We start from the raw sequence: 11598 nt of genomic DNA on the forward strand, positions 1-11598 counted from the left end.
TTATGCCTTGCTATAGAGGGAAGTCTCACTCTAGTTTGTTCATCCTAGTTAACAGGTAGGCCCCTCTCCAAGATTGATACTTTAGAAATCTCATGTGTATGGATGGTATTAAAGAAGCTAGAGCAGCTCTAACTACAGCAGACCTTGTATTTTGTTTCAAAGTTGAAAGGTAGCAGTCTGCCTTCAGCTTCTTTGAAGAAAGTGGAAGTGAGTTTAGGCATTTCAGTTTAGTCTGACTTGCTCAGACTAGAAGACCAAACCATCTGGTACCATTAGTCTCTGACCAGAACAGCAGTGCAGTGATGGAGCTTAGTAAAAAAGGAGCTCGTATCCCAGCTTTTCAGAGGTGGGGTATGACATAGTTTAGAAGTAGATTGTAGATAGCTGCGTGGGGTAACTTTGGTTCAGTGATTACTCAGAGTAGAAGGCCCTGCTGTGTGGTAATTTAATTAACAGGCTATATGGTGAAGCATGTATCAGGTGAACTGTTACAATCCTTAGGAGGAGTTAGTAAGAGACCAAGCAATTTTTTCAATATTTTTTAATCAAAGTTAGCCTGCGTTATTCACTAAGTATTTCTATGCCTCACACTGTAGTCCAGAAAAACATCACATGTCCAGTGCAGAACCAAGATTCCCCCTCTGTTCTTTGGGTAAAGAAAAAGAAGTCACGTTGTGCCCCAGGACTGGATCTTGGTCTAGCTACATACCCATAGCTGGGAAAACGTTAGCTTTCAATGCGTTTGCTCTTTATGATGTCCTAGCAGGATTCACAGCTAGCTGCATGTGAATAAATAGCTAGTGACTTACAGACAGGTTTTAAAAAAGACCTAACAGCTTTTCCAAGTAACTCTTTGTAGAAAAATAATGTTGAGCTAAACACCTGACCTACTATTTTGGACACCTTAGTGTCCAACACTACTAGTAGACAATCCTGTATGTGTAGTCAGATTTGAGAACCTCTGAAAACACTACACCATGAAGACCATTAGTCTCACTGTGGAATGCTAGTTTACCCTTTCACAGGATTTCAAGCTTGCTAGCTTTGCACATCCTCTACTGTAAATTCCTGTATAAGCACAGCAACAAGATCACTTGCAGCTGATTTTCTCTAGCAGAAGGGTGCATCCTGCACGTTTGACTTCAGAATTTAACTAGTTTACATGTTCAGAAAAGCAACTTTGCTAGGAATCGTTACACACTTAGATGGAGTGACCCACATATTTAGATGCTTAAAGCCTTTGTACACAAGTGATTGTATACTTATGCTTTAAATAAATATCTAGCGACTTCAAAGTCTCATTGAATTCACTTCTATACAATAAATAAAAAATATTGCATTTCTATCGGCCTGTTTTTGGGAATTGATATGGAATGTTATTTTCAAATTAGAAGTCCACCATTAAACAGTTAAGGCTTCAAGCTCTTTAGGTTTCAGCAACTTCTTTGCCGCAATAATCGTGTTCTTCATCAGCATAGCAACTGTCATAGGCCCAACTCCCCCAGGGACTGGAGTGATGTAACTGGCTTTCTTCTTTACTCCTAGAGGAAAGAAAATTAAAACTAAGGATAACACATCACAAAATTTATAGACAGGCTCACCTATTAAGAAGCTGTACTAAAACAGAAATGTTGATAAGTCATAAAGGGCTACAGTGAGAAAAAACACACAAGTTTCTGAAAACTGATGTGTAACTTAATTTTTGTTGAACTAGATTTAAATGTCAGCTGAATGTTCTAAACCAGCAGACCATCTGTAAAAGCCCCATACATGGCTTGTGTAGATAAGTTTAAACAGCCTGAACATTTGCCTCTTCTAGGACAGGATCACAGGCAGCATAAAGCATTAATAAATGCCTCTACCTATCTTTACAGGCAACTCCTCACAAAAGGGTTTGGTTGCATGATCAGATAATAAGGGGTCAGTAAACTCAAAGGCACAACACGTAATCAGAAGGTGGCACTCCTCCACACTGTCAAGTGAAGGACTGAGAAAGGTTTCTCGGTGCAGCTGTGAAATCAAGTGACTGGAAATTGCAGATGTTTATGGCATGTCAATTGCCCTGTGGTCCATGGTTTAACAGTGGTATGTAACAGGAAGCACTGGTCCCAAAGTATTTTCCAAGGATGGTACGAGATCAGATTCATGATCTATCCTACAAAGTAGGAAAGAACTTCTCGATGTCAGTCTAAATCGGTTCAGTCATATGCATGGAGTTTCTCTGCCCTTCTAAATACCCAAGACATTTAATACTCTCAAAGCAATAGATACAAAAAACAGTCTCTGTACCTTCGAAATCCACATCTCCAACTAATTTTGATTTGGCAGTAACAGGATCCTGCACTCTGTTTATCCCAACATCAATAACTGCTGCTCCTTCTTTAATCATATCAGCTGTGATCAGATTAGGAATACCTGAAATTTAAAAAACACACCAACTAGTTGCACCATGTTAAGAGTTGCTACTGAAAATTGACCGCTGTAAAACTATATAATCAAGAGAGAGGAAGAGAGGAAAAGCTAGTGTGCACATCCAAGCCATCATGCATAACCACCAGAAGCTTAGAGAGTTTCTCTGCTGAAAGCTTTTTGCAAGCCAGCTTGTCATTTCTACTCCAATTTATGGATTAACGATCAACAGCTTGATTTGTTTTAAAGTCCCTTATTATATCCAAGCTTACAGAATTATGGGTAAGTAATTTTCAAGAGTAAAAAATACAAATAGTAAGAGTTAAATGTGCTCCAAAAAGCCATCCAGTATCTTAGAACCAATTTAAAAAAAAAAAAGGGGACACAAGTACTTCCAAGAACTAAATTTCAATGAAGTTTCTGAAAGATGTTCTTCTGCAGCAGTACACCTTTGCACTGTGCTAATTCAAGAGTGTGTCAAAGTTAGCAAGTGACTAATGCAAGACCACTACATCAAGAGGCCGAAGTAAAATTGGGAAAATTGTTTTAGTGACAGAAGGTAGTGCTGCAAGAGCAGGTAGAGCCCAGAGCTATCAGTGCCAAAAATGTGGGTAAATAGCAGCTGGCGGGGTGGGGCCACCTTTATCAGGTTCTACCCGACATTTCGGATGGCTTGTTACCAACTTATGTAACTAAAGTCACAAGTATCCCAAAGAAAAAATAGTTCATTCTTTACTGACTACTATTTGGTTTTAGTAACATGGCCACTGAATGACCTCTGCTGTATCTGTTTTTCCTCATGTCACATTACAGAGCTACATTAAAAATGCATGTGTCTTAAAATGAACTCTCTCCTTCAGTGCCTCCACTTTCAGCACAATCACCTTCTTGTTCAGTCCCTTCACTCTTTTCTTTAGTGATTTTTTCCTCAGTGATCTTTTCCTCCGTGATCTCATGGCTCCCACACACACTTATGCCAAAGTTTTGCTGATGGGCCCCATGCTTGTAGAGTGGGCTGCCACCACATGCATGGTTCTATGGCTAAGCAGAGACCCATCCAAGCTCCTCTGCATATGTACTGTTCATGACTTCAATAGACAAAGAGGAGCAGGGACAGGTCCCACATGGTGAGCTGCTCCTGGATGTAACTAGGTAGCATCACAGATCATTAGATTGCAGCTGAGCCCCCCTCTCCTGCATAAACAACTCAATTATATGTAAACAGGTCCCCTAGTCTTAAGGATTTTCCCCAATACAATTTCTCAATTTGATTGTGAAAATTTAACTGGAAAGTATGTACGGCTGCCTTTTCTGATTCAGTCCAATACATTTGGGAACAGGCAAGTCATTTTATCAGAATTATTCTTTCCTGTTCATTTAAAAATTAACCTGGGTTGGCTGCAACAGCTCTGTTGTATAGGAGAGCAGAATGGGAGTCCTGCACTCTCAAAAAGCCTCCCTCTGGCTGCTGCTTGTGGCAGCATGGAATGACTGTCGAAGTGCCGTCCAGCTTCACAGAGCACACAGCACAAGGACTGCAGACAGAGGACACTGCCACCAAGACCTGAAGGCATTCTCAATATACCGATTCCTATATAAAGCAGCATTATAGCAAGTTTCTCCTTCTGGGCCTCTTGCCTTAGTGCAAAAAGTTTAAATGGTCTTACCTGCAGCTGCTACCACAATATCAGCCAGAATTGTGTGTTGCTTGAGCTGTTCCTTAGGAGTGTAGCGGTGTGATATTGTTACTGTTGCATCACCTGCAAGATTAGTCACAATGAGCATATTAATGACTTCAGAAGAAAAATTTCCAGCTTTTCACTCTGAAGGATCCCCCACTGACTTTACAATCTGTAAAGATCATTTGTTCTCAGTGTGTGGCTCACGACTGCTTTTCCTGTATTGCTAAGTGGGATGAGATCCTTGTATTGAACTGATAGAAGGGGGGCGGGGGGGGGGAAGAATCACTTCACATCAATAAGTCTGTGTGCCACACATTTATTCAAAGACAATGCAGTTAATGTGTTTACCCTTACAAGTGCCATGGCCTGCATTACATACCACCACCCTTACTACAATGATGAGCAGAGATCCAGTAATCAAGGAAACGGAACTCTGACAAGAGCAGAGCACAATCTGGTAGACCCGTTACCTCCAGGGCGCTCATGTCTGCCATCGGTATGCAGCAACATTGCAATGGGCATGCCAACGTTCTTCGATCTGCCAGCCACTACTACGTTCTTTCCCAGAGTTGGGATTCCTATGGGATTGGAAAAGAAGTTTAAGCTCAGTCTTAAATTTAAACTGCAATGGAAATGAACAGCCCTCAAATGTTGCTCTTATTATCCCTACCAGTTCTTTTGATGATTTCCCACACACCCCAAGGTGTAGCCGGCAGCATTGAATATTGGTCCAGACACATACGCCCCACGTTCACTACATGAAAGCCATCGACATCTTTCTCTGGAGTCACAGCATTGCAGATCTTTCGCTCGTCAATATGCTCTGGAAAAAGAAACGGTGTCAACATTAGGCTCCAGCCAGGGACCTTTAGTCAGCTGAGACTGATCACGTTAGCCTCTTTTGACTTACAGTGCAAGTTCTTCCACACATCCCCAGGTAGTAGAAAACAATGAGCCTGTATTCTAAAGCAATACGGCAAACTTGATGCTATCCCATGTAACCCAGCTCCCAGATATTCGTGTGTGTAAATATTTCTATTGTAATCTCAAGTGGCTGTATTAGCCCTACAGCTATATGGATTTGACAGCCTTTCCATAGTTCCTCTGAATACAAGTAGGGAATTAACTATTTAAGACTCTACATTTACCCATACATTCAGTATTTGCTGCAATGAATGGGGAAAAAAGGAATTTTCATGTGAAAATTCAGGACTACAAAATACCCCTTTAAAATTTGGCCATCGTATTTTTAGACAGCCTAGATTGCAGTTGTAGTTGATACACCACAGTCCCAACAAGCAGCCACTACTCCAGAAAGGTGGAAACATACCTACCTACGCCCATGTGGACTTCACGTGCACATTCAACAGCATACTACAAAGGAAGTCAAAACGCCAACTTGCCTTCATTAACTGAATCATGGCAGAATGCCATTTCCTTCATGGGCTTCACACACAAGAGCCACCGAAGCAGCAACATCACAGCAGATTCAGGGACAGGCCATACTGTAACCTGATCTCTCACCGTACACAAGGTATTTGAAGGTTTTCTAGGTAAAGATGCCAGCACAGTAAGCGCTCCCCAAAAATCCCACCAACTCACCAGGTAAGGGAAGTTGCACTAATAGGCCATCCACATTGGTGTCATCATTTAACTTGCTAATCAAATCAAGCAGCTCCTCTTCAGTGATGGAGGCTGGTTTCAGGATTGTTTCACTGCTGATTCCTACAGTCATTGAAAACACCACATTACCGGAGAGGGTCAAATGCAGATTAAGACTGGAAACTAAAGTTCTTAATTCATGCTGATTTGTTAACAAGTTTAGAAATCTCAATCTTCCTATAGCAGATATTACATACCATGGACTCAACTATCTTATATTCCAAAAGCAAGATGCAGGCCACAATGCTCCATCTCGGTCCATCACTTAGATGGAGTGAAGCATTGCACACAGGACTATATCCAAATGTTAGATGAAGGCAGCCAGAGACTGCACTGGAAGATGTGGGGGGAGGGGTGCGCCATGGCCATTACTAAGTTAAGTAGGTAAGAGTTTCCATAGGGGGCAAGCTGAAAAATGCATATCCTCACTCAGCATATGAGATGCCCAATTTAAATAAGGGTCTGAGTTAAGGATACCTTTTGTTAAACATCCTGTTAGTCAGAACACAAAAACAGGAGTGCAAGAACATACCTACATCAGCAGCTGCTTTGGTTTTGTTAAGTACATAGGAGTGACTTGCAGGATTTTCTCCAACTAGAACCACACTGAGATGGGGTCTCTTGTTACCAGCTGCCACCCACTGTTCAACCTCATGGCGGGCTTCCTGTCTGATCTGCCGAGCCAGTTTTCTTCCAGAAATTATGACTGCATCATTTCTGCAACAAAGAAAGAAAATGTTATCTAAGCAGGTAAGATTTTTTTTTTTTTTTTTTTTAAATTCACTCATTGAGTTTTCTACCCAAGACTAAGATGTTGGGAGGGGGGCAAGAAATTCAGCTAATGTAGGTCATTATAGCATTTGCTCTTGTACTGAGTTAGACCTATGCAAAAATATTACAATTATATTCCATACTTAACATTTGTATAAAACCCAGTTCAAGTGGCCAATAAAATTAATCAATCCTGCTGCTAGCAGCAAAGTTAGAAGATGACAGATTGAGGAAAATCTAATGACTCATACTCAACCCAATAAATTAAATTCCATTCTGCAATTTTGCTCTGAGAAGCCATGAAATTTGAAGACAACCCCTAGACCAGTATGTTTTATATTCGTGACAGTTCATGTAATTTGAGAGGGATCGTGGATTGCTCTCTTCTGGAAGACCATGTTCTGGTCATGCTTTCCTCCAGAGTACATTTTACATTCTAACTTAGCAATCAAGCAAACATTCATATAGCTAAATAATCCCCTTCACCTCCCCAAACACAAAGGTGATAATTGCACATTAGCAGTGTTTTCATTATAACCAAAATTCTTCAAAACCATGTGCATCTTTCAGTTTGCTTCATTATAAAGGGATCTTCAGTATAGCCAAGTTCTACTGAATCATTTTTAACCTCTTCAATTTAACACTTAGATTTTGTTAACGTGGAGAGAGTTTGTGCAAGCTAAAACAAAAGCCTGTATTAATTTCCTGTCAAAGCACATTTGGAATAACGTACATAACTATGCAAGTATATTTTGTTTCTCCTTGATTCAGCTTTCATATTCCTTTACTAAACACTTTCTACTGATGTTTTTTTCATCTTTCTACCAGAAGCATTTGATACATTCTCTTATGCAAAAACTAATATCAGTGTCATGAGTACAGCTTTAAAAACAGGCTACTGACATTTGATCAATATAGGACATTTTGCTGAAGCAGGGAGAATAAAATACAAGTGTTTATCTTTGACATTTGAGTCATACTAAAAGCGCCTCCTACATACATTCCTGGTCTATATTGGTATCAGGAATACATACCTATTGCCAATGTATTCCAGGAAACTGGATAACCACACAGTATGGAAAGTGGACAGAAAGATGACTAGCTGAAGGGAATACACAGCTGCCAATTTACACTAACCAAGGCTACATACCAACTTTTTAAATCTGAACTTCAGGAAATGTATTATCATAGCTTGAATAAGAAGCAGTTACTCCTACCAAGAGAAAACTTACAAAAATATCACTCTTGTTCTTGCAAGGCTTTATGATGATCAGCAGCAGGAATAAGGGGCAGTGGATAATGAATTTTTCCACTCAATGACAACTACAACACTTGGCCAGTGCTTGTGAAGCAATGCAAATACTGCTTGTTACACAGTCAGTGGGGGAGGGATCCAAACAGAAAGCTTGTCCAAATTTTGTAAACTCTACAAGTTAGTCATTCTGACTGCTCCACTACATCACCATCACATGCAAATGAATATGAAGGAAGGCACGAAACACACGATCTATGGTCAAATAAGTCTCATCCACAACTGGGAAAAAATACCATACAGGAAGACAGTACGATTTCCATTTTTTAAATCAAGCCTCTTACAAGACCAACTCAAATTCAAGCTTCAGATACTATTTTTAACTAGCTTTAAGCTGAGGAACCTAACATTGGTTCTCAAAACCATTTGATTTGGTATCGTCGAGACCTGCTCTGGGCTTCTTTCCAAAATTATTCACCGTGTAGCTCTAAATTTAGCAAAATACTTCAGTCAGATAGCCAAAATACACCAAACTCTAGGAAGGAAAGCCAGGGGTCTACTCAATTTCAATCCCCCCTCTTTTGATAGTGCTAGCTTAAAGGGTCTCTTAGTTTGCATTATGGACCTCCTAACATCACACTTTCACCTTTCAATAGAAGTTGTCAAAGTACTTCACAAACATGCGTTAAGACTAGCACCCACCTATGGCAGATTTACACCCATTTTTGTAGACTTACTTAAATCTTCTTTTAGCACTTTCCCCTCCAAGGTCATACAGCAAGTCCTGTTCTCCACTCCCCTTGGTTTAACCAAATGACAAAACACTGTCCTTTGAGGTTTCAGAGTATAATCCCAGGCCCGAAGCATTAACCATGCATGGACCCTTCTCTCATTAGGGCCCCAAGGAGAGAAAGTACGCCACAGGAAACATCATACAAATTGTGTCTGGTTGAAGGGAGTCCAAGGCAGAAATTGATGCCTACACAAAGTAGCACTGAGTGTGAATGAACTTTTCTGGGGGACAGTCTGTACTCTAATACTGCTGCCTCAGACATGTTAGTTGGAGATTTTTAAATGTTTCTCTTTAGCTTCTTTTGGGGCCACAAACCTCATGTAAGTACCTAGGTTATCCATCTAGCCAGTACATTTATTGTGAAAGGATTAAGTTACATCTAGCGGACAGTCCCAAAAACTGATCACTAAGTCAGATAATTTTGTAGCTATTCCCAAATGTACTTGAGCTATTCCCTCTAACAGGGAAGTCAACCTACCGGTACCATTTCAGATGCTACATTTTTTTTAACCTCAGAACTAAACTCTGATTAATATCACACATTTACTTAGTCACCAAATGACTTTTGGGGAGTGCAGCAAGCTCTCTTCTATGAAGAGAGCCAGGAGTTCATGAAAGAATCTAAGTTTCAGTCAGAGCCTCAATATACCACTTGTCAGTGAGTCCACAGGAATGCCAAGGCAGGACCTTGCCAGCAGCTTTTCATTATGTAACCCCTTGACTGGATACTGGGATTGAACAAAAGGGAGAGAGAGTGGCAAATAGGAGCAAGAAGAGAGATAACTGGATGTAAGAGGTATAGAAGAGCTATAGCCTCCCAAAATATTTGGCCACCTATTACAAACTTTGCATACAAGAAACCAGAATCGGATTACAGTTATGCAAGTTGACAGTGTTCACATAAAACCAAAATATAGCTCCATATGTAGTGGAAGGTACATTAACCTGCCTGCCTCCTCCTTCTCCCCCCCAAGAGTCAAGCCCTAAGATATCAAAGAGCATAAGGGTGAAGAAAAGTTGGAAGTACTTAAAGTCTGAAAAACACAAGTGAGGTACTTTGCATCTTGAGCATGCCAGAAACAAGTTTCAAAATACTTGACAGCACCTCTCAATAGAAGGCAGTTTTACCCAGTTACAGCACATAGCCACAATTTTCTGTATGAGTGGGGGAGGAGCAGCCGAAAGATCTCAAAACTAGTCTGACGTAAGTACTGTACCATAATGTATTTCTTGAGTGATAAGGGAAACCACAGAAAAAGAAAGGAGGAAGAAAATGCATTTCTTGCTACCAGGAAATGACCAAACAGTCACAGCTGGGAAACAGTCTGAGTAAGAAATTTGGCTCCCACTCACATACCAATAATTTACTTAATATTTACAATTTTACTTCTTAAATTATACAAATTCATTCACCCTTACAAAACGCTACTTTCCTATCAAGTGATTTTTTGACAACCAAGTTAAGATTTCTCATCAGGGGGAGAGCAGGCAAGACGTGCGTCTCTAAGCTTGTAAATTTTCATGGCTGAACTAATTAATCCTAATAATTCTGTAGACCGGACAATTATAACTGTCATGAATTAGGTTCTCAGATTTGCCAACAAATTTGTATTACCTAAAGACCCTCTTCTGCTGGGACAATGGTCTTTGACCTGAAATGAAAGGGCTTATGATTTGTAAAGAGAATCCACACACACACACCCCTTTTAGATTTTTCCTTGGCACTAAATTACTCTTCAGCCCCGGAAAATGTATTCTCCCCATTTAATACAATGCATTTAGTTCCATTACACCTGTGCCCCACAGACACAACATGAGCGTGACAGCATAAGGATGGATCCCCCTACAAAGGGAGACCAGAAGGGCAGCGCATACTTGGCCTGCACCAAGGTCAGGGTGTGCCCTGGATCTTGAGCAGCACGAGCAGCTGTTCCATGCAAGCTGCGAGCAGAATTTCATCAGCCTGCAGCTCCGCTGGCTGCCGCTGGGCGTACCCCACCAGGGCCGAGTGCCCGGCAGAGCCGAAACTCCCATTCATTGCAGGGACTGCACCGTCCCTGCACCACCAGTGAGTGCAGAGCAGCGAAGCCCGGCTCTCTCTGCGGGCAGAGAGACGTGCCCGCCTGCCAGGAAGAGTCTCGGTGGCTGGGGTGTACCACCCACCACTCCCAGGCAGCCAGGCTCCGCAAGCGACGGCTTCGCAGCGTGTCTGGGTTTCAGCCCCGCTGCAGCCTGTTGCAACCCCCCCCCCCCCCCCCATCACCGCATTGCTCAGCTCTCGCAGGCTCCTGCTCCCTGCCGCAGTCAGGATCGACTCTGCACGCGGCCTCAGTACTTGGGTTGGATCCCCCTACCGCCACCCGCTGTGTCTCCCCAACCCCGTGCGTCCCCTCACGGGGATCCCCCCAGCGCAGCCCCGCCCTCGCTTCAGACAGGACCCCCCCCCCGGAGGAGACCCACTCTCCGCTGCCGCCTCGTACCTGGGCGCGCTGAGGTGCAGCCGACGGGAGCTCAAGGCGCAGCAGCTGCCTCGGGGGCCCAAGGCGCAGCAGCTGCCTCGGGGGCCGTGGCCCGCCCGGCCCAGGGCTCGGAGCAGCAGGCGCGGGGACAGCGCGGTTACCATGGTTGCGTTGAGGTAAAGCAAGACGCACGGGTAGAGCCGTTGGTGATTCGCGCGAGGAACAACGGATACGCTAATCCCCTTATATAGCTTCTCCAGTGCGCGCCAGCCCCACCCCGTTAAGTGGAGCAGCGCCTATCAGACGGCGTGGAATTTACCGGCGCCACGCCGATTGGCGGTTCCCTGGAATGACTCGAGACGGGACAAACAGGGAGGGGTTACGGGGAAATAACCTAACGGGCCTATCATTAGTTGCGATGGTGATGACGCAAGAGATAAAGGGCTCTGATTCGTGGATACAATGACGGGGCGGGATTTAACACTGATACCGGTTTATGATTGGGTCGGATAAGTGAGGCACTATGATTAGTGCAAAGCTGAAGGGGGGGGCGGGACAGAACACATGTGC

General features: G+C 42.8%; 1 protein-coding gene across 1 annotated transcript; it reads right to left on the reverse strand.

Annotated features, from left to right (window-relative positions):
• Positions 1–208: 208 nt before the first annotated feature.
• On the reverse strand, positions 209–11235 carry MTHFD2 (methylenetetrahydrofolate dehydrogenase (NADP+ dependent) 2, methenyltetrahydrofolate cyclohydrolase). The gene is made up of 8 exons (XM_067532306.1): positions 11050–11235; positions 6286–6470; positions 5694–5816; positions 4762–4914; positions 4562–4669; positions 4077–4169; positions 2290–2415; positions 209–1541 (listed from the first exon to the last, which is right to left on the reverse strand). Exons 1-8 carry the CDS (start codon positions 11190–11192, stop codon positions 1402–1404), a joined length of 1071 nt encoding a protein of 356 aa, XP_067388407.1. The 5' UTR covers positions 11193–11235; the 3' UTR covers positions 209–1401.
• Positions 11236–11598: the final 363 nt, after the last annotated feature.

This window comes from Emydura macquarii, unplaced genomic scaffold, assembly GCF_026122565.2.
Source record: "Emydura macquarii macquarii isolate MOO-44397 ecotype Brisbane River unplaced genomic scaffold, CSIRO-AGI_Emac_v2 contig_3257, whole genome shotgun sequence".
Taxonomy (NCBI): domain Eukaryota; kingdom Metazoa; phylum Chordata; order Testudines; family Chelidae; genus Emydura; species Emydura macquarii.